Genomic DNA, 23402 nt, shown 5'->3' on the forward strand with positions numbered 1-23402 from the left:
ATTAAGGATCTTGAGATGGGGAGATTTTCTGGGTGGGCCCTCAATGCAATCCTAAGTCTTAGGATAAGAGAGCTGCAAAGGAAGCTGAGGACCCAGAAGACGAAGCCAGTGTGACCACATCAGACAATGACACAAGATGCTATGCTGCTGGCTCTAAAGATGGAAGAAGAGTCACCAGCCAAGGGACACAAAGAATGCAGCTCTAGAAGCAGGGAAAGGCAACGACGATTCTCCCAGAGCCTCCAGAGGCTGTGGCCCTGCTCATCCTTTGATGTGGGCCCCAAATAGCTGATTTTGGACTTCTGACCTCCATAACTATGAAAGAATAAGTGTGTGCTTTTTTAACCACCTTGTTTGTGATCATTTGTTACAGGAGTTACACGAAACTAACAGAGCAAGGTTGGCTTTGACCACTACCTCTAAAATTACATCTCTCCACCAACACCCTTCCCTGTTTCACTTTCTCTTTCAAGTGACTCTTGTCAGGTGATATGAGTTACCACATGTGACAAAGTAGAGCTGTCCTGATGAGTTTTCTAGGGTGTCGGTTTAATGGAAGCTGACTGCCAGGCTTTTCTACAGCTGGGTTTGAACCTCTGGCCTTTTGGTTAACAGCCAAGTGTTTAACCACTGTGCCACCAGAGCTCCTTTCTCCTTAAGATGTATCAGTATCTAGTATACTCAACTTGTGTGTTGTCACCCCACTACCACCACACATACACAGACACACACACAGAGCAGTTCCATGAAGGCAGGTTGTGTGTTTTGTGTCCACTGTACCCTGCCTAACAGAGCACAGACACTGTGTATCTGTGAAGCCCTCACTCTGGGCTTTTTCCTACCTCTAGCCTGGCCTCCATATCCTTTAGAGATGGTTTCTCTTCATCCATTGTGAAAATTCAAATGTCTAAGGAGGCTTGATGGGGAATGTCCTGGGAGTGGAGTGCTGCAGGGGTGGAGTGTGGGCTGTGACTATCAGTGAAAGGGGGGTGTATGCATCTCTATAGTCTGTGGGCACCACCTCCAGCCCTGCAGGCTCTTCCCAAACCAAAATGTGGGGCCGAAGATACTATAATCCAAGATTTTTATGTTCCATCGTCCCATTTTTAAATGTTTACTCTATTAAAAAAATAGTGTGCCGTGAAAACCAAGCACCATTTTCCATTGAAATAACAAAGCTGCTTCCCAGCACTTTGTCCTCAGCCGTTTTCTTCATCGTATTTCCCAAGGCCTTGGCTAATACACCCATAGTTTCCACCACCCTCTACATACACATGAGTTGCAAGCTCATCTTGAGCTCTGGAACAATACAGTCAACTACTTCCTAGAGACCTTCCCCTGGATGTGCCAGAGAATGCCCAACTCAAAACCTTCCAAGACTGAAGGTATCCCTGAAGCTAACCCTCCTAGAATCCCTTTCTTTGTAAGGGGTCCCATTGTTTCATCTGACTTCCTACTCAGAAATCTCAACTCCTTTCCCTGCCTCACCCCTCACAGCTAACCAATCAGATACACAATCCCCTTGATTTTAACTATCTCCCCAATATTTTCCATATCTACTTAGTCATGGATTGAATTGTATCCTTCAAAAAACATGTTAAGGTAGCAGGAGACACAGGGAGGAATGCAAGAGTTAAAATGAATAGAGATAATTGCTGTTAACCAATGGTACATACAAGGAGGGGATTGTAATCATTGTCATGAAGCAAAGTATATGATTTGCTAAATGTAAGACTAATGATCTGTTCTGTAAACCTTCACTCAATTCACAATTTGAAAAAAAAAAAAAAAGGTATGTTTAAATCCTAACTCCTGTACCCATATGTGTGAACTTGTTTGGAGAGAGAGAGCTTTTTTTTTTTTGCAGATATTATCAGTTAAATTAAACTAGGTCATGTTGGAATAGGGTGGGTCCTGATTTCTTGAGTACTATCTTATATTAAGAAAGAACAAAGAAACAGAGTGACACACGGGGAAGACAGCATGTGAGAATTTTTCTCTAAACCAAGGAATACCTAGGGCTACAGAAACTGGACAAACAAACAAACCCTTCCCTGAAGAACAGACAGAGGATAATTCTGCCAATAATCAGAATTTAGACTTCTGGTCGCCAGAAGTGTAAGGAAACACATTTCTGTTCATTAAGGCTACCTAATTTGTGGTATTTTATTACAGCAGTACTAGCAACATTGTTGTTGTTTTTGTTAAGTTGAGTTGGTTCTCATAGCAACCCTGTATAGGGAGGGTTTCCCAGAAGCAGCTGGTGGGCCTGAACCACCGACCTTGAGGTCCAATGCATTATCCCACAGCACCACACCAGGACTCCACTAGCAATATATCCCCCTTATACGGACTGCCTCTGCCTGGGTGCCTGGAGCCATCACTTCGCTGCAGCACTACAATGACCTTGCCATTGCTCTCTGCTCCATACTGCCATTCTGATAGATAGAATGCGCCTTCTATCATCATTCTAATCACTCCGCCCTCCCTCCTTATGCAACAATTCCAATAACATACTCGGTGTTACACTGCTTCCAGGGATACCAATGATGTTGCTTGAATAAAGAGTTCTATGACGAAAAAGCCTTCAAATGGGCTGCCAAAGGAAGCCTGTTGGAAGAAGTGCAGCCAGAGTTCTCCTTGGAGGCCAGGATGTCTAAACTTCGTCTCTCATACTTTGGACATATTGTCAGGAGTGACCAGTTGCTGGAGAAGCATATCATGTTTGGTAAGGTGGAGGTTGAGAAAAAAAGAGGAAGACTCCCAACGAGACGGATTGGCCATGTGGCAGCATTGATGGACTCAAGCGTGGCAACAGTAGTGAGGTTGGCCCAGGATCGGGCAGTGTTTCATTCTGCTGTGCATAAGGTTGCTATGAGTCGGTACCAACTCGATGGCACCTAACAATAACAATAACAACTAATGTAACAGAGTCCTGATGTGATGCTTTAGGATATGCAATGGACTGCTAACCACAAGATTGATGGTTCAAATCCACCAGCTGCTCCTCACAAACCCTATCAGGGCCACTATGAGTCAAAACCGAATCGACAGCATCTAATTAACAATTAACCTAAAGGTTGGTGGTTGGAACACAGCCAGCTAGTGGCACCATAGAAGACAGGTCCTATGGAACCGTTCTACCCTGTTTGCTCTGGGTTCTAAACTGATTAGAGGACAATGCTTTTTATTTTTTATGATGACATAGGTGAGAACAAACTTTAACCACACCTAAACTTCCCTACCCCTCCCCTTCCAGGACTTCTCAAAGTCCTTCTTGTGCTAATGTATAAAGGGGCTTCAAAAAGTTTATGGAAAATGGAATGAACTTTTGAAGCCCCCTCATATATTCCTGACTCTCAAAGAGGTGGGAAAAGCAGTATGCATCTTCCTAAACTAATTTGTCCACAGATTTTCCCACCCCCTGGCTCCCCACAGGGCATCACAAGATATTAGAGTTTCACCATGAAAAAAACTGCTTCAATGTTGTTGTTAAATGCCATTGAATTGGTTAAAACTCACTGCGACCCTGTATGAAGTGTCAGAAGAGAGCTGGTGAGTTTGAGCCACCGACCTTGTGGTTCAAACGGACCTTGTGATCCAGTGCGTATCCTACAGCTGTACAATAGCCTTCCATTAACTCAGGATACAACTCAAATTCCTTAGCATAAACTGAGCATCAGGGCTGTGAACCAGATGTCTGGGTTCAAATTATGGCTGTGTCACTTGTTTACCTGTGTATCATGGGATAGATTATTTCCTGCATGTCAGTATTTATTTGTAATATGAAAATAGGAGAGGGTGGTGAGGCTCCATGGGATAAGCACTAGACTGGGAACCACAAACACAGTTTCTGGAGCAACCAGCCACTCCAGGGAAAAACCTGAGGCTTCCTGCTCTGGCAAAGACTTAAAGCGGGTGTAATTCTATATAGGGTTGCTTTGAGTGGGAATTAACAAGAAGGCACTTAACATGAAAATGCCAGTATTTCATAGAGCTGTTGCAACAATTAGTTAGCAGTACATGTAAAATGTGTAGGACAGTGCCTGACACATCAAGTGCCCATTAAGTGTGGGCTATTTTCTTGTTTCTGGTCCTTCACCAACTGTCTCCTCAACCTCACCTCCTTTTAAGAAGGGACCTCCTTTAGATCCCTGAGCTGCAAGTTCGTTTCCATCTAGGACTCTGGTGCTATTATTCCTCCTTCTGCTGAAGAAATTCCTCTTTGGTTTTCTTTTCCATGTTTTAATTGGACAGACTTCAGCACTTGCACGCTTAACTAATCATCAGACAGCTTGTTAAGTCTCAGGAATTTCTGGAAGGAGGTATCAGACTTGCCATACCAGGCCTTCGCCTCCTGAACCAGCTTGGTAGAACTGTCATTTCTCAAGTCCATCCTTCCTGTCTACACCCTCTGTCCCTGTGTGTTGCACAGACCCCATCGTTTGATTCCCCAGACTTTGAACAAAGCTAGGCAGTTTTGTATCCAAGTATCTACAGTAGTTTTCTAGCGCATAATATACACCCCCCAAAAACACGTGATGGGTGAATGAGTAAATTATGTTTCGGTCACTGTGCCAAGTTCTCTCCTGACTGCGACGACGTGGGGCAAGACACTGTCCTATCTGGACCTCAGTTTCCTTAACGGTATAACAGGCACAGGACTATCTGCCTCCCCGCCCTAAGGCCACACAGCACACTTGGTGACCAGCGCTGCCGCGCCCAGCATGGAGCGGGCGAGCATTTGCAGGATCCACTCCCCCAAGTTCTTGAGAGTAATCGGAGGAAGAATACCCCTCACACCCAGGGTGACTGCAGTGGGCACGGTAGGGTCCTCCGGTCCTTTGCCCACCCACCGGCCCTGCACTCACGCTGCGCTCTGCAGTTGCTTCAGCAAGTAGGCGACCCGTGCCCGGCTGACTGCGGCCATGGCAGCGCGAGCGATCCTCCCCGAAGCCCCACCTCCACCGCGAGCCAATCCCGAGCACGCCGCCCGCCTCCACCAGCTCTGCTAGGTCACGTGTCTGAGCCAAGTCCCTCAATGGCTCAAACCATTTTCCAGATTTAAAAACCAGGATTGCCTAGGTGCTGTATCATCATGTATCTGTGAAATAATCATAGAAGAAAACTGCCGAGTCTTAGATACTTCTAAAAGCCTTTTAAAAAACCTCTATTTTCATGTATTACAGTACATGAAACCAAAAGCAAGAACTTTCCAGTAATTGGAAAACTTGTCAAATCACCTTCATTTTTTATTCATATACTTGAATTTGAGAGCTTGCATTGTTTTCTCTCAGAATGTATTTGGAAACGTTTATGTTCTTGTAACACAATGTTAACTTTCTTAAGGCTTTTACGCTTTATGTACCACGGCAGAGAAACTATACTTTCTCATTCACTGAAAAAAATCTGAATACGTTTGAGTTGTTTCAAAATGTGCAAGTTCTGTTTTGTTTTGATTTTACATACTTGAATGGAATGCACAATGTGCTCCGTTTTCTCACAGAATTTACTGCATTCCAAACAATGTAACATAAACTGTACTTTGAAAAAAATAGTTTTCCTTTTTATCAAAGATGCAGACTTGGGTAAGGGGATGAACAGGGTATTCTTTTTGCACTCTGAATCCTTTAAAATGCGACTTAGAGTGAAATTGTCAAGTGCCGTTGAGTCGGTTCTGACCCACAGCAATCCTGTAAAATAGGGTTTCCTAGGAGCAGCTGGTGAGCTTAAACCACCGACCTTGCAGTTCAAAACGGCTTTACAGTTTGGCATATTAACTCACATCGCCACACTAGGACACTGGATTTAAACCGTTTTAAAGGCCAGTCTAACTACCAAGCTGTTCCTCTGGAGAAAGATAAGGCTTTCTGCTCCCGTAAAGATTTACAGCCTCGGAAACCCTATACAGAGTCGCTATCAGTCGGAACCGACTCCACGGCACATAACAACAAAGGTCAGTGATAGGATCCCACCGCTAAATCACGAAAGTCTAAAGATCAGACCCACCAAAAACACCCAAATCCCAAACCAGAACCCAGTTGGGAATAATTTATAAGGTGTTTATAATCGTACCATGAACTGCTTAGCTTTTCGTGAACTTGTAACCTTTCCATAATCACACATATTCGGAGGACTCCATAGTGCCAGTCATCATTTCTCAGGAATAGTTAAGGATAGTAATTAAAAAAACAACAAAAAACTCACTTTAATCAGAGTATCTGAAGACAGTAACATCTGAACGTCTTTGTTTTTAATAACCTGTTGTGACACATCAATACTGAAATTTGAATTCTTTAAAATAGAAATTTCTAAAAGTACCTTTGTAATATACAACACTGAAAAAGTGAAGGTAGAATTAATTCACTTTTCTTATCAAACAAAACGAGCAGTGTGGCTCTGTTCTACGTTGTTAATTGCCATCCGGTTGGTACCAACCCATAGTGACCCTGTATAGATAAGGGTTTCCGAGGAGCAGCTGGTGAGCTTGAACCACTGACTTTGCAGTCAAGCTCATTAACCCACAGCACCCCACACCAGGACTGAGCTGTAAATTAACTCTAATTCCTTTTCAGATGTTTATTAGAAAGGAGTTAGATGGGCAGTAAAGCATCAGCACACCTACACCTACTAATCAAACAACTACCACCAGCTGCCATGGGAGCAAGTCTAATGGTTTAAGAAAAAACCATGACTGGGTTTTCAGACAAGCCTTTCTTCCAGGGTGCCTCTGGTGTACTAGAAACTCCAACCTTTTGGTTAGCAGTTGAGTACACCACTCAGGGACTCCCTTAGCAAACCAGCTCAGGTCCATTTGACAGATAAACAGAAATATAACGATCTAATTAAAGATTTTGTGGGTCTTTTTCTCTGGTTCCCTACGTAACACCAAGCAAATAGAAATAAAAACCAAAATAACTGGGGACACACATATTAATAGATTTAATTATTTTGGGGATTAATATGAATTATTACAATTTAATGAGGCCTAAATTGACCATTTATAGAAAAACTAATGTTTTCAAAGTGTCAAAAAGTAACATATTTCAAACAAATACCAGTAGTAATTTACCTTAAAAAATATTTGCAAACAAAGCAAATGAGTTTTTCTAAGTAAAGTGGTCTCTGAAACCATAATACAGCAGCTTTATGTTTTCGTGGGTTTTTTTTTTTTTAAAGTAAATAATCTATGTCTGGTATCCAGATCACAGGCTTCACTTGTTATGTCTCAAAAGTAAAGTTAAAAGCAAGACTTGATATATAGTTAGCTTTATTAAATAACCTTTGTAATAAAGTCCAGTTTTGACAATGTTTGTATCTCTCCTTTCCCCACGCTTTGATGACTTCACAAGCCTGCTATACTACAGAAATGCAGAAATCAGTGACAAATCTGACATATGACCAACCCTCCCTCACCCCATATTCAAAGTTTTAAAAGGAAAAAGGAAGGCTGTTACAGACTCATTCTCACTTTCCTGTAAACTCTTACCCTAATTTTTATGCTTTCAAATACATCCTTTAAACTTCAGCAAAGCCTCAAATGTGAAAAAGCAAGATCATTTATAGAGTCCAATACTCAATTACTCTCTTGGGGGGGGGACGGACAACCTGTCCCTTCAACCTCATATTCAATGACAGCAACTGCCACCCTGCTATTAGAACTTGAACTTAAAGTTTATAGCATAGTTCTTGGTTTATCAAGCCGACCCAAAGGTGAAGCGATTACTTTCTCCTTTTTCCTCCTTGGTGCTGCCGCCCTCCTTTCCTCTTGCCACCCAAGCCAGGCGGCCCGGAACTCATCTGGCCTCCAAAGCCTCCTTTTCTCTTTCCTCCCTGGTTGGGCGGGCCCCCTTTCCTCTTGCTCCCAGGCCCCTGGCGCCCCCCCTTTCTCTTGCCCTTCTGACTCAGTTTTCTCCTCTTGGCGGCCTCCTCCTGGTCCTCCTCCCTCAGCTGCTTATTGGTGGCCCTGATAATGTCCAGTTGAGGCTTTTTGCTGCTCATAACTCTCAGCAGCTCCAACTGATTCTTCTTCTCGGCTGCAAAGTCCCCGAACAGGGGCTGGAATTGCCTCTTCTTACCAGCGCCATGAGGAGCCTTGGGCAGGCGCTCCTGGAAGCGTCCCACCGAAGCGGTGGAGACCTTGGCTACTTGCATGGCGCGGCCCAGCTCTTCTTTGCTCTGGTGTTCCGTGGGGTGCAGGCCGGCCGCGTTGGGCAGCTGCGTCTTGTGCGCACGGGCCAGGTTACGCAGCCGGATCAATTCGTTCTTGGCTACCCGTTCTTTCTTGGCCTGAACCCGCTTGGTGAACTGGTCCTCCAGGGGGTCGGCTCCGCCGGGCACCTCGATCAGCCATTCCTTGGTGTCGTCCCGGGCGCGCTGGTAGCCCCAACGGCGCCGCCACTGGCCGCTCACCTCGTCCCACACCAGATTGGTCTTCTTCTTGGGTCGGATGCCTTTCAGCCGCGCGAACTGCTGCCAGCACATCAGCGGTCGCGGCCTAGGCACCGGCTTCTCGGGAGGCAGGCGGGTAGTGGGTTCTAGCAGCCGGGCCACCAGCGCCTCCTCCACGCGCTCCGTGGGCAACTGCCACAGCTGGTTGATGATCAGCTGCATGTTGTCCCGCGCCAGGCTCCGCAGCTCGGCATCCAATGTGGGTCCCGCGCACCGCAGTCCGGTTGGGGGGTTCCGATCCGAGGCCAGCAAGTTGCCTAGGTCAAACTCCAGTTCCAGTTCCTTATGCACCGTGATACGTCTCAGCTTTTCCGCCTCGTCCAGCTCTGCCTTTGCCAGGAGCTCCTCTACGCTCTGACCCTCCATGGCTCTGGGTCGGTTCACTCGCTTTTGGGGGGTGGGGGGGTTACCGGCTCAATTTACTTCACCAGCGCGGATTCAAACCAAGCAACATCCACGTGTGGACACCCAGACGCTAAGCCCGGAAAAGAAAGGTTCACTTCCGGAGCATCCGGAACTAGTCTTTAGTCTGGGTGACTGTGTCTCCAAAATCCGGCAGAGGGCGGTGTTGGAGAGTTTATGACGTTAAAGGCGAGCTCTTTTGGCTCGCGCCCGGATGTAGGCGGAGCTGACGTTAGGCGCTCAGACACCCAAATTCAGAGCGGGACCTGGACTGCGACTCCCAGGATGCGGGGCGGGGCCAATTACTGGGGCGTAGATTTAGGGGATCCCGGAAGTACTGAGTTACAAATTATGGTTAAAAACTCTGTAAAGGTTGGAAGCAAAGGAAGCGAACGTATCTCTCCTACTTTGGACATGTTGTCAGGAAGGACCAGTATTTGGAGAAGACATCATGCTTGGTAAAGTGGAGGGTCTGGGAAAAGAGGAAGACCCTCAACAAGATGGATTGACACAGTGGCATCCACAATGGGCTCAAACAATTGTGAGGATAGCTCAGCATCGTGCAGTGTTTCGTTCTGTTGTGCAAAGGGTCGCGATGAATATGAACTGGCTAGGCACCTAACAACAACAAAGCTTTTTAGCTACCCAGTTATTCTGTGTCCTAACCAGAGCTATACGATAAGCACTGGACTGTGAATCACAAGGTCGGCAGTTCAAACCCACCAGCCGCTTCTTGGAAACCCTATACAGGATCGCTAAGAGTCGGAATTTCTGTTGGATGTGCACTGGACAAGGAGCTCTGGTAGCATAGTGGTTACGAATCGGGCTGCGACCACAAGGTCAGCAGTTCGAAACTACCAGCTGTTCCACGGGAGAAAGATGAGGCTTTCTGCTCCTGTAAAGATTTACAGCCTCAGAAACCCTGTACAGGGTCACTATGAGTCGGAACAGACTCCACGGCACATAACAAGCACTGGACTAAGGTCACTAGCTGCCCTATACGGGTCTCTATGGGTCGAAACTGACTCGACGGCACTTAACAACAACTAACTGCAAGATGGACAATTCAAACCCACCAGCTGCTCTCGGAAACCCTATACCGTGTCACTATGAGTCGGATCTGACTTGAAGGCACACAAAAACAACTAACAACCACTTGCTCACAAGGTCTAAGGTGTGGACATATCCCAGAGAAATGTAAATCTTAGTGCAGAAGTTGTGTTACTTCTGCCTGTGAGCAAGCAGGTCTTTCCCTGGGTTCCAAGTCCAGTGAGCAGGTAAATGGATGGCACTTGGCTCCTGGGCCCCCAGTCTTGTAGATAAAGAGCACTGGGCTCTGTAGTTAGACAGCCTTGACTTTGCCAGTTAATTTGACCTTGGGCTATCTAACTTGCTTGACCTCTTTAAAAACCTGTAAAATGTGTGGCGCTGTGCGTTAATGCTCTGGACTGCAAAGTAAACTTGATCCACGAGGTCTGCGACTCAACCTCACCAGCTGCTCCTCGGAAATCTCATAAAGTGTCACTATGGGTTGGAACTGACTCAGTGACACTTAACAACAACATGATGATAATAGCAGTACCTACCTCCTAGGACTGTTTGTTTCAAAGCTAATATACCCCAAAGGAGGATTAGACTAGGCCCTGTAAGATTAGAGTAGTGCTCAATGAATGTTAGTCTAATACTAATACTAATCCCACTAATTCAAATCCTGGTGTGATGCTGTATGATAAGCATAGGCTGCAAGGCTGGTTTAAACTGCAAGGTCTGTTTCCTGATCCTCCTAATAGTAAGTTTAAACTCATTGTTGAAGCCACTACATCAATTAATTTCATTGAGAGTCTCCTTTTTTGCCGAGGAGACTCTATTAAGCATAATGTCTTCACTAAGAAATTACTAAATCTAAATCATCTGCAAAATGTGATTACCTTGGGGTTTTTAAAAAGGATCAAATAGTGACACTTTAAAAAATATGAATCATTTATTACTGGTACATAGGAACCAAAATCCAAACCCATGACCATTAAGTCATTTCAACCTCATAGTGACCCTATGGGGATTTGGAGAAGCAGCTGATGGGTTTGAATTACTGTGACTTTGTAGTTAGCAGCCCAAGGCCTAACTCACAGCACTACAGGGCTCCTTAGTACATGGTTATTGTCAAGTGCCATTGAGTCAGCTCTGACTCAGAGTGACCCTGTATAGGAATTCTGAGGAGTGGCTGGTGGGTTTGAACTACTGGCCTTGCTGTTAGCGGTACATTGCTTATCCTACAGCGCTGTACCAAGAGCCCCTTAGCATTTGGCGAGCACTCAGTAAATGTTAGCTAGTTTGTTCTCTTGAGCTCATGATCTTTCCTCAATTCTTCTTTGTTCATTCATTCATCAAACATTTACTGAGCAGAATTTATGTGTCAGGCATTATAATAGATTGTCCTATCTTCCTGTTACCCAAATTAAAGAAATTTAGAATTTGTTGGTTTTCTTTCTGCACTAAGCCTTAACTACTAGTCATCCCATGGGGTGACGGTTAGGTCAAAGGTCACATTAAGGAACTGCTTTGAATCTTAGAGCTTTTGCAGTTTGCCATAGGAGAGAAGTAAGATTATGGATATGATTGCTCTGGTCTTGACTTGGCTTCTGATTAATTCGTTCACTCAACAAAAAATTTTATTGACTAGCTACTATGTGCCCAACCTTCAGTACAAAGATATAGAACCTTATGCAACACTGGGGAAGAAAGGGGTACTATAGAGTGTGATTAGACCTTTAATAGGATGTGCAGCTAGGTAGGATTTAGCTCTCTTTGCTATTTCATTCACGTGGTTTCTGTTGCTACTTTTGTGTAGATGGTTCTTAGAGATACATCTTTAAAAGTAACAAACAAAAAGCTTGTTGCCCCTGAGTAGATTGTGACTCACAGTGACCCTGTGTGTGTCAGAGTAGAACTATACTTCACAGAGTTTTCAGTGGTGATTTTCTTAGAAGGAGAGTGCCAGGCCTTTCTTCCTAGGAACCTCTGGAAGGACTAGAAGCTCCAGCTTTCAGCACGTTAGCCATTGTACCACCAGAGGTCCTGATACATCTTTACTGTTTTCTTAGGGGCACTTCCACCCTACTCTAAACTTCAAAAGCCCAAACTCATTCCTGTGGAGCCCATTCTGACCCATAGTAACCCTGCAGGGCAGAGTAAAACTGTCCCTGAGAGTTTCCAAGGCCATAAATCTTATGGGAGCAGCCTAGCATGTCTTTCTCCTCTGGAGAGACTAGTGGGTTTAGACTGCTAACCTCTTGCTTAGCAGGAGAGTGCTTAATCACTGCATCATCAGAGCTCTTACTCTAAACTCACTGTGTCTAAAACTATGTAACAAATCGTCTCTCAAATTTGCTTTTCCTCTCTCCTTCCATCCACTCATGTGTTTTTTTTTTCCAACATACAATTATTGAAGGCGTTTGATGTCACCTGAGGCACAGGGCTGGGTATTGAGAAATAGCTCCCTCACTCTCCTCTCCCGCCTGTCCAAAAGTAAGAGTTGCTGAGTTGCCTTGTGTTAGAGTAGAACTATGTTTGACATGGTTTTCAATGGCTGATATTTCAAAAGTAGATTGCCAGGACTTTATTCTGAGGGGCCTCTGGATGAATTTAGCCCCGTGACCTTTTGGTCAGTAGTCTGCATGTTAACCATTTGTACCACCTAAAGATTGCTTTGGGGACTACAGTGGTTTGTAAAAATAGGCTCAGTTGATGTTATCATCATTCTAGTCTAGTGACTCAGGCTTCAAACTATGAAGTCATCTGAATCCCTCTCTACCTCCACCTCCAAATACATCCGGTTAAATTTGTGTCTATATTATATCCTTTTCCATTCCCACTGCCATGATTTTACCACTGTCCCCTTACACTGTACACCTTCTATCTACTTTGTCTGATTCTCTCTCCACTCAACTCTGTCCCCAGCTTCCAACTGGGTCTGACCAGTGGGAGGCATTGGGAGAAGGTCAGAGGGTGTGAAGAGAGAGGTGGCTGTGCATAGCCAGTCCTCTGCAGACTATCTGGGTTGGGGGGTGGGCTTGCTGGTGCTATCAGGCAGCCCTTTCAGTGCAGCCACCCTCTCGGGGCTCCTCCGATGCTGTCCTGGTCCTGCAGGCCTGGGATGACTATGACTCTCCATCATGGTTGCCTTTTTCTTTGTATTGTTTTTTGTTTGGTGCTGTTGAGTTGACTCTCATTTATAGAAAGCTATTCTCAACAGAATAAAACTCTGCCCAGTCCTGTGCCGTCTTCAGAATTATTACATTTGAAATCATTGCTGCTGCCACTGTGTTACTCCATCTCAGTGAGGGTCTTTTTTGCTGACCCTCCACTTTACCAAGCTTGATAACCTTCTCCAAGGACTGGTCCCTCTGACAACATGTCCAAAGTCTTGCCTTCCTCGCCTTCAAGGAGCATTCACCCTCATATTTTCTTTACTGATCTTTCATCAATTACCCAGTTTGTCTGCTCCCTATTTCTACTGGAGTCCTGGGTGCCATAACCAAAAGGTTAGACGTTACAGTCCGCACAGAAGCTTCTCACAAGAAAAACCTAGTCATCTACTTCTGAAAACTCCACCATTAAAACTCTATGGAACGCAATTCTACTCAGACATATATGGGATCGCCATAAGGCAGAATCCCCTTAATGGCAACTCATTTTTTTTTATTCCCCTGCCAGGAAGGACCCTGTTTGACACCCCAGGAACTGTTGCAGGAGAACTAGAACATTTCCTGCCTCCTCCATTCTTTTTTCAATGCAGTCCTGAAGATTTATCTTCTATGGATCTGGCCAAATCACTGTTCTCTAAAACCTCCCTTTCTACCTAACAAAACAATGATGATTCCTGGTCTTGATTGCTTATGATCTGACCTCAAGCAACTCTTTACTCACATGTCCTGAGAGTCTTCCTTATGCTTGTTTTCCAAATATTTCTTCCCCACCCCTACTTTCCCATTTTAGCTATCAAGGTTGGTTTGAAACACAAGGTTGGTGGTTCAAGTTCACCAGTCACTCCTTGGAAACACTATACGGGGTGTCTAGGAGTTATAACTGACTCCACAGCATTTAGCAACAACAACAACAAACCAGCACCTTAAGAGAATCCTTTAAGAAAGCAAACATGAGGAGAAGACTAGAACCCCAGCAATTATAGTTTTGTAGCAATGATTGTAAACTTAAAAAATTATCAGTGTCATTGTGTACTGTTGAGTGTGTTTCCAACTCATAGTGACCCTGTATGTTGCTGTTGTTAAGCGCTGTCAAGTTGGTTCCAACTCATCGTGACTCTGTATAGGGTTTCCAAGGAGTGATATGTGAGTTTGAGCCAACAGCCTTGTGGTTCAAACTGACGTTGCAGTCCAGTGCTTATCCTACAGTACCACACCAGGACTCCTGTTTTCCCTCACTCAGGAACATGCAAGTAGTATCTTTCAAGTTCCCTCAAAACCCAGCTACTTTGGTCAGTAAAACACTTTTTTATGCTGTTTCTTTTCATCATTCCTTTAATACTACATTAACTTGGATTAATTTTTCAAGTTTTTCTCAGTTGCCACTTTGTGGCAGCAGAAAGTGTTAAAGATGATTCAACCATACTTTAATCCTGCTATGAACATAATTATGATTTTGAGTATTTTCGTCTAAGAAATTGAATGTGGCAGTAATTTGATAAAATAGCAGAAAAGGACCCTTAAAATGCTACCATTATTTCTACATAGTTCACTTTTACTGATTTAAAATTTTAATATGAAAGCATTTGAAGAGAAAATTTAATTTTGAAAATCTCTTCATCATCTACATTTAAAAATTTGAGTATTCACATTTAAGTTTTAGTGAGAATCCAATTCTAAAAACCCATTATTTGATTTTTAGAAGAGACAAAGAAGATATAGCACTAAGATTTTGTATAGTTAGTATGGAAACAGAATAATTACCAAACCTTATACTCGAATATTTGCTTGTAAAGAACTTTAGACTTCAGGATACTAAAATGATGTCAGTTTTTTGGAGTAAATTTAAGTTGTTTTGCATTCTGTAAATACACAACTGTCTTTGCCTTTTATAAGATTTTATTACCACCTGTAAGCGAAGTTAGCACTACTGGTTGGCAGTTTTTATTTATAAAATATAATTACTAAGCCCCGAGGGAATGAGATTATTGTTGTTAGGTGCTCGAATCATAGTGACCCTGTGCACAACAGAATGAAACACTGCCTGGTCCAGTGCCATCCTCTCATTTGCTGTTTGAGCCCATTGTTGTTGTCGTTTTGTCAATGCATCTCATTGGGGGTCTTCCTCTTTTTCACTACCACTCCATGATGTCCTTCTCTAGGGACTGGTCCTTCCTGACATGTCCAAAGGCAAAGTCTGGCCTTCCTCGTTTCTAAGGAACATTCTTCATGTACTTTTCCCAAGATAGATCTGTTTGTTCTTGGGCATTCCATGACACTTTCAATATGCTTTGCCAATTCCATAATTAAAATGCATTGATTCTTCTGTGACCTTCATTATGCATTGTCCATCTTGCACATGGGTATGAGGTGATGGAGAATACAATAGCATTGGTCAGGCACACCTTAGTCCTCAAAGTGACATCTTTGCACTTTAACACTTTAAAGAGGTCTTTTGCAACAGATTTGCCTAATTCAGTATGTTTAATTTCTTAACTGTTGCTTCCATGATCATGGATCGAAGCAAAATGAAGCCTTTGACAACTTCAGGCTTGTCTGTTTATCATGATGGTATTTATTGGTCCAGTTGTGAAGATTTTTATTTTCTGTATATTCTCAGAATTATTTGCTCAGCATACAGATTGAATAAATATGGTGAAAGGATACATCCCTGACACACACCTTTTAAGCCAGTCACTACCCTCTTGTTCTATTCTAACAACTGCCTCTTGGTCTATGTACAGGTTCCTCACGAGCACAATGAAGTGTTCTGGAATTCTCATTATTTTCAGCAGAATTTAACTTGCATGTGGTACTATAATTTTACTTGCTAATTTCTGGATTCCATTGGATTACCTTCTTTGTAATGGGCACAAATATGGATCTCTCCCAGTCTGTTGGTTAGGTAGTTGTCTTCCAAATTTGTAGGTGTGGATGAGTGAGCCCTTCAAATGCTACATCAGTTTGTTGGAACATTTCAATTGGTACTCCGTCTATCCATAGAGTCTTATTTTTCTCCAATGTCTTCATTGCAGCTTGGAATTATTCTTTCAGTATCATTGGTTATTGATCATATGGTACCTCTTGAAATGGTTGAACATCACCCCATTTTTAATTTTTTGATACAGTGATTCTTTTTATTCCTTCCATCTTCTTTTGATGCTTTCTGTGTCAGCTTGAGAAATGCTGAGCATGTTCTTGCCTTTTTGTGTCCTAACTCCAGGTCTTTGCGCATTTCATAATAACACTTGACTTGGTCTTTTCAAGCTGTCCTTTGAAATTTTCTGTTCAGCTCTTTTACTTAATCATTTCTTCTGGTAGCTTTAGGTTCTCTACATTCAGGAGCAAGTTTTGGGGTCTCTTCTGACATCCAGTTTGGTCTTTCCTTTCCTGTCTTTTTAGTGACATTTTACATTCTTTATGTCTGATGCCATCCCACAACTCTTCTGGGTTTTAGCCATTAGTCTAATGCATCAAATCTGTTCTTGAAATGGTCTCTAAATTCAGGTGGGATATGTTTTAGATCATATTTTGGCTCTCGTGGACTTGTTTTAATTTCTTCAGCTTCAGCCTGAACTTGTAAATGAACAATTGATGGTCTATTCCACAGTTGGCCTTGACCTTGTTTTGGCTGATGATACTGAGCTTCTCCATTGTCTCCTTCTACAGATATAGTCAGTTTGATTCCTGTGTATTCCATTTGGTGAGGTCCGTATGTTATGTTGAGAAAGCTATTTGAAATGAATAAGTTACTGGTCTTGCAAAATTCTATCATGCAATCTCCAACATTGTTTCTATCACCAAGGCTATATTTTCCAACTATTGATCCTTCCTCTTTGTTTTCAACTTTTGTATTGCAATCACCTGTGATTATCAATGCATCTTGATTGCATGATTGGTCAATTTCAGACTGAAGAAGTTGGTAGGTTTCTTCAGTTACATCAACACTGGTTTTAGTGATTGCTGCATACATTTGAGTAGTCATATTAGCTGGTCTTCCTTGTAGGCATATGGATATCATCATATCACAGACAGCATTGTAATTCAAGAGAGATCTTGAAATCTCTTTTTCAAGTTGTTGTTCCTGGTGTAATAAACCATATGATTATCTGTTTCAAAATGGCTAATGCCAATCCATTTCAGCTCACTAATGCTTAGGGTATTGATCTTTATGCATTCGATTTCATTTTTGATGGCTTTTGATTTTCCTAGATTCATACTTTATGCATTTCACATTTCAATTATTAATGGATGTTCACAACTGTTTCTTCTCATTTTGAGTTGTGTCCCATTAGCAAATGAAGGTATTGAAAACTTTGCTCCATCCATGCCATTAAGCTCAATTCTACTTTGAGGAGGCAGCTCTTTCCCAGTCACATTTTGAGTATCTTCCAACCTAAGGGGCTCATCTTTGGGCACTATATCAGACAATGATCCATTGTTATTAATTAATAAAGTTTTCATTTGGCTAACCATTCAGGAGTGGTTCTCCTCTCCTTCTTGCAAGTCCATCTTAGTCTGGAGTCTCTGCTGAAACCTGTCCACCACGGGTGACCCTGCTGGTATTTAAAATATCAGTGGCATAGCTTCCAGCATCACAGCAACATACGAGCCACCACTGTAAGACAAACTGACAAACTAGTCAATAGATTTACTTCTCTGTAAGAAAATTAATATGTGAATGAGAGATTGACATAAAAGGGAAAACTGAAGTTCTAGAATTCTAGTGGGTATTTGCACTTAAGAATCCACTAACATAGATCCATTCATAAGCATCCATTATCTAAATTATATTTTAATTTATGAAAGTAAACTAGCAATGAGTGAGAATCTCTATTGTATTTTTCTTAATTAGTCAAAGCAAATTTAGGAAACTAAATTTGTCAATTGTTATTGCTAATTGCCTGAAGGAAATTCTGACTCACAGTAACCACAGGGGTGCAGAGTCAAACCTCTCCATAGAATCTGTGATCTTTCCAGAAGCAGTCCTGTTTCCTAAGACATGTCTAGGTCGGTTCAAACTACCAGCCTTTCAATTAGTAGTCAAGTGCTCAACTCTTTTGCCTTGCAGGAACTACTCCTTTTGTGTTTTTCTTAATAAAATCTGCACAATTTTTGTAATTAGCTTTAAAGTAGATTTACTCCAAAACAGGCAACTAAGTCCTGAATAGCTTTTCTGTAAGAAAAGCTACCTAAGTGGCACGAACCTCTCAACTTGACTTTGCCATCATTGTCCAGCTATGTTGTTATTGTTGTTAAGTGTGGTCAAGTTGGTTCCGACCCATAGCAACCCTGTATAGGGTTTTCAAGGAGCAGCTGGTAAGCTTGAACCGCTGACTGTGCAGTTCAAACTGACCTTGCAGTCCAGCGCATTAACCCACAGCGCCACACCAGGACTCCAGCATTTACTAATCTTTTCTACCTGAAGTACCTACCAATCAAATTTCTCTTCTAAATTTCCTGCATACACAATGCTAAGAATATACTTGGCAGCTAATTGCTGTGCTAAACAAATACAGCTTCTAGGCTCATCTTAACTAAGAATTATTCCTGAATATTAATAACCCATTCTTGTTTAGAACACATCTCTGCAAAACAAAAACCATTGACAGAACCTAAAATAATGACTCATATGAGGCAGCTTCAAAGAGTTTATGGGAAAATCTCCACTATTGTTGAATTCCACTTTTGCCATACACTTTTTCTTTTCTAGGTGGTTTTCCTTTCCAGAAGACAGGCAGCTAGGAAAAGCAGCTCTTAGCAGCAGGTAGATGTCACTGTACCCTTATCAACATCCTGAGACTAAAGCACAGGTTCCGATAGCTCCTGAGCTGCTTGTTAATGCCCAAGATCCAGTTGCTAGTGGTCTGTGTACTTCCCACCTACACTGAAAGAGGACCTATAAATTAGAATATATAAATAATGTTCTGGGAATTTTCCAATATTTATTTCTTTTGCTTCATTATCCAAGATAATGTGACTATTTGGCTGGGGAAGCTGACTTCTTATGGTGAGTTTAACTTCTTATGATGCATTTAATCCTAGGAAAGTCTGTGGGTTTCAGAGGAAATACAGTTCAGATCTTTGACTTTAGCTCATTTATCTCGAGAATGAAGGATTTCAACCAGGTGGCCTTTACAATATATCTCTATGGTCTCTTTTGTTGTGTTGAGACCCACCACTCTTTAGGTGCTCTTGTATTATTTTCTCATAAAGTGTTTTGTTTCCTGGCTGTTGATTAAGAGTTTTGATCAATATATCTCATTTTACAAACCTCCCTCTCTTCCTGAGTCATTGATCTCATTTCCTAGGTTGGTTGGTGTATGGTTGACTCATTGAGCAAGACAGGGGCCTGTGTGTACTAGGAGGCTGTGACCAAAGTCTCAATGAGTCTAATTATATGGAGGGTGGTTGCTGTGCTTAGTAGATTAGTCATGGTGTTTTTTTAAAGTTTTTCTTTGCTTACTATTAAACTTTTTGGAGAATTGGAAGGGAAGGGCAGAGATTGAGCAGGGGAGAGTCCATTTTGCTTGTTGTTAGTTCTGGAAAATGTTAAAAGGAAGACAGTTGAAATATACCTATAAGACATCAATAAAAATATTTTTAAGGTCAGATCTGAGAATACAGTAGAGACTGACTCTGTCTTTCCTGGTTCGAAATCTAGAATTGCTGATGTAACTTACAGTATAGGTATGTTGTTGTGGTTGTTAAGTGCCGTTGAGTCGGTTCTGACTCATAGCAACACTGCATAGGGTTTCTGAGGAGCGACTAGTGGGTCTGAATCACTGATCTTGTGCTTAGCAGTCCAGTACTTATCCTACAGCATCACACTAGGGCTCCACAGTATAGTTATAGAGACATTTTAAAGAAAGCTTCAAAGTTAATTCCCACAAATAATGATTGGGGCAGTGTTATGCTTCCTACATTCGTGTTGTTTCAGAGAAATTTAGTGAGGGAATTTTAATCCGAGGCAAGTAACAGTAAAGTTTTATAGCATCGCTGATATGTTTAATAATTTTCATTTTGAGAATGAAACTTGGTAATTTCTGGCCTGCTCACCTGAGGACAAATTTTCTAAGAAATGATTATCCTGTCTGAAAAATGCCTAGCGTTACTTCACAGTTTTAGAGTTTTGTGAATCTATGGTAAGTTACTCAAACACATTTTTCCAAAGAACCCTCGTTGAGCAGCCAGGAGACAGGTTCTGGCTCCACTGCAGCCTCTGTCGTGTGTGTGGCTTTGGTGAATCACTTCAACAACTCTCTACCAGTCAGTCTGTGAGGTGAACTTCACTACTTTTCTCTCTGTCTCTTTTAGCTTACTGAAACTGGAGTTTTTCTAGTCCAAACTCTATTTCTTAAAAATATCTTATATGCAGTTTATTACAACTAAAGTGTGGTATTTAGAAATAATCTAAAAACAGTTAACGTAATTCCATGGAAGGCAATATACAGAGAAAGACACAAATTAGAATGTTAGTCATCTTTTAGTATTTATATGAGGAACTTTAAAGAAGTAAAAAGGTGGTTGTAGGTGATTTGAATAAAATAAGTTGGTAAATCACAAACTCCAAAGTATATACTATATTTATTATGTGGACAAACGAATGAAGGCTTTGGGACAGAGATGTATTTTCTTTTTCCCAATTTCTTCTAGCTGTGCAAGGTACCCTATGTTAGAGAACTCATTAGGACTTTCTTTTGAAATCACAAATGTTGGAGGTTGATCCACAAGAATATTTTCTGATAGAGGGATAGAAATTTGTTCATAATGCAGGATCTTGAACGTTTTCTTGGATTTGAATTCTCAATATGATTAATCTTTTAATCTTAGGTACTATCAGAAAAGTGATGCAAGCAACAACTTTTCTGTCAGATATTAAGACTAACGTATTGTTCCCCAAACAGCACTTTTAGAAGCTATCCGTTGGGCATCACAAGTTGTTTATATTGAAGAACTCTCCTTTTCTTAATCTGGAATCTTTCCACTATGGAGATGGTTGCCAAAGTAAGGAAGGAAAGTGGAAAGCAGGTACTAATGAGGATGGTGTGGAATTGTGGAAGATTTAGAAGTAATCCTAAGTATTATTTAAGAAACACTTGGACTTTATTCTTAGAAAATATTTAGATATGTAACACATGAGTATATATTTTTGGAATATTCAAGCAATAAAGAGGCATAAACAGTTCATTGTCATTCTGTCTCTTCTCTTTTGAGAGTCTCATGTTCCCTCCTTACCAAAACCAGTTGCCATGAAGTTGATTCCAATACCGAGCAACCCTATAGGACAGAGTAGATCTGTGCATCAGACTCCCAAGGCTGTCATCTTTAAGGATGACTTGAAAAAACAAAGTCAACTATTATAATGAAATGTGAAAAGACCTGGAGTTAGAAAACGAATAGAGAAGGACATGCTCAGCATTTCTTAAGCTGAATGAACTGAATAGAAAATGCAAACCTCAGATTGCAATGTTGAAGGATTTTATGGGCAAAAAATATTGAATGGCCCAGGAAGCATTAAAAAAAAAAAGAAAGAAAGAAATACACAGAGTACTGTACCAAAAAAATTGGTTGATGTTTCACCATTTCAGGAAGTAGCATATGGTCAAGAACTGATAATATTGAAGGAAGAAGTCCAAGCTGTACTGAAGGCATTTGGTGAAAAACAAGGCTCTAGGAATGGACAGAATACCAACTGAAATATTTCAACACATATGCAATGCTGGAAGCACTTACTAGTTTATGTCAAAAAAAAAAAAAATTGGAAGCTGGCAACCTGGCTAGCTGACTGGAAGACATCCATATTTGTGTTCATTCCTAAAAAAAACAGTGATCCAACAGAATGTGGAGATTATTGAACAATATCATTAATATCACAGACAAGTAAAGTTTTGCTGAAAATAATTTAAAAATGGCTGCAGCAGTACGTAAATAAGGAACTGCCTGAAATTCAAGCAGGATTCAGAAGAGGACCTGGAACAAGGGATATCATTGTAGATGCTAGATGGATCTTGACTGAAAGCAGAGACTATCAGAAAGGTAGTCTTTGCATTGACTATGCAAAGTCATTTAACTGTGTGGATCACAACAAATTATGGTTAACATTGCGAAGAATAAGAATTCCAGAATACTTATTGTGCTCATGTGGAACCTGACATAAACCAAGAGGCAGCCATTCAAACAGAACAAGAAGATGCTGAATGGTTTAAAATCAGGAAAGGTGTGCATGAGAGCTGTATCTTTTTTCTATACTTATTCTATATGTATGTTGAGCAAATAATCTGAGAAACTGGATTATATGTAGAAGAATGTGACATTAGGATGGAAGGAAGAGTCATTAACAACCTGCTATACGCAGAAAACACAGCCTTGCTTGCTGGAAGCAAAGGTGACTTGAAACACGGATGAAGATCAAAGACCACAGCCTTTGGTATGGGTTGCACCTCAATATAAAGAAAATGAGAATCCTCACAACTGGACCAATAAATAACATTGTGATAAATGGAGAAAAGATTGAAGTTGCCAAAGATTTCAATTTGCTTGGATCCACAATCAGTGTTCATGAAACCAGCAGTCAAGAAATCAAATGGCACATTGCATTAGGCAAATTATACTGAAAGAAACCTCATCATATTGAAGACTAGGGTGTGTCTGATCCAAGCCATGGTATTTTCAATAACATCATATGCATGTGAAAGTTGGACAATGAATAAAGAAGACAGTAGAATAATTGATAAATTTGAGTTATAGTGTTGGAGGAGAATATTAAAAGTTCCATGAACTGCCAAAACAACAAGAAAATCTGTGTTGGAAGTATAGCCAGACTGCTCTTTAGAAGCCAGGATAGTGACACTTCATATCTCTTACTTTGGACATATTATCAGAAGGACATCATGCTTGGTATTGGTACATCAGTGAAAAGAGGAAGACCCCCAATTCAATGGTTTGGCACACTGGCAGCAGCAGTGGGCTCAAGCATAGAAACAATCATGAAGTTGGCAAAGGAAAGTGAAGTGTTTTGTTCTGCTGTGCATAAAGTTGCTATGAGTTCATACTGACTGGATAGAACCCAAGAACAGTCATCTATTTTGTATTCTGATGTTTGCATTTTTATGCCATATATCAGAGTCTCTAAGTTTGTACCTATGTTTTTTTAATCAATGGTCTTTACAGTTCTAGGTTTACATTTAGGTCTTTAATCAATGTTGAGTTAAATTTTGTATATGGTATGAGATATGGGTCTTGTTTCATTCTTGTGCAAATGGATTTCCAGTTTTGTCAGCACCATTTGTTGAAGAGAATATTTCTTCCCCCTATTTAATATTTTTGGCCCTTTGACAAAGATCA

At 41.5% G+C, this 23402-nt stretch overlaps 2 protein-coding genes across 4 annotated transcripts in view; both read right to left on the reverse strand.

The window, feature by feature from the left end:
* Window positions 1-4933, reverse strand: part of ADHFE1 (alcohol dehydrogenase, iron containing, 1) — a 48654-nt gene extending 43721 nt beyond the window's left edge. For 2 of the 3 annotated variants that reach the window (XM_006860046.1, XM_006860045.1), the window contains exon 1: window positions 4872-4933. Coding sequence is in view for 1 of the 3 variants with exons in the window: in XM_006860045.1 (XP_006860107.1) it covers window positions 4872-4930 (59 nt within the window). In the remaining 2 variants the exon portion in view is untranslated. The remainder of the gene's footprint in view (window positions 1-4871) is intronic. The other variant, XM_006860047.1, reaches the window with a different exon arrangement.
* Window positions 4934-7722: 2789 nt separating this feature from the next.
* RRS1 (RRS1 ribosome biogenesis regulator homolog (S. cerevisiae)) lies at window positions 7723-8835 on the reverse strand. The gene has a single exon (XM_006860048.1). It carries the CDS (start codon window positions 8815-8817, stop codon window positions 7723-7725), a length of 1095 nt encoding a protein of 364 aa, XP_006860110.1. The 5' UTR covers window positions 8818-8835.
* Between the last annotated feature and the right edge of the window lie 14567 nt (window positions 8836-23402).

This window comes from Chrysochloris asiatica, unplaced genomic scaffold (assembly GCF_000296735.1).
Source record: "Chrysochloris asiatica unplaced genomic scaffold, ChrAsi1.0 scaffold00036, whole genome shotgun sequence".
In the NCBI taxonomy this organism is placed as follows: Eukaryota; Metazoa; Chordata; class Mammalia; order Afrosoricida; family Chrysochloridae; genus Chrysochloris; species Chrysochloris asiatica.

Excerpts from the sequence above, each read along its gene's own strand:
- RRS1 (XM_006860048.1), bottom strand. The coding sequence starts at position 8,817 with ATGGAGGGTCAGAGCGTAGAGGAGCTCCTGGCAAAGGCAGAGCTGGAC.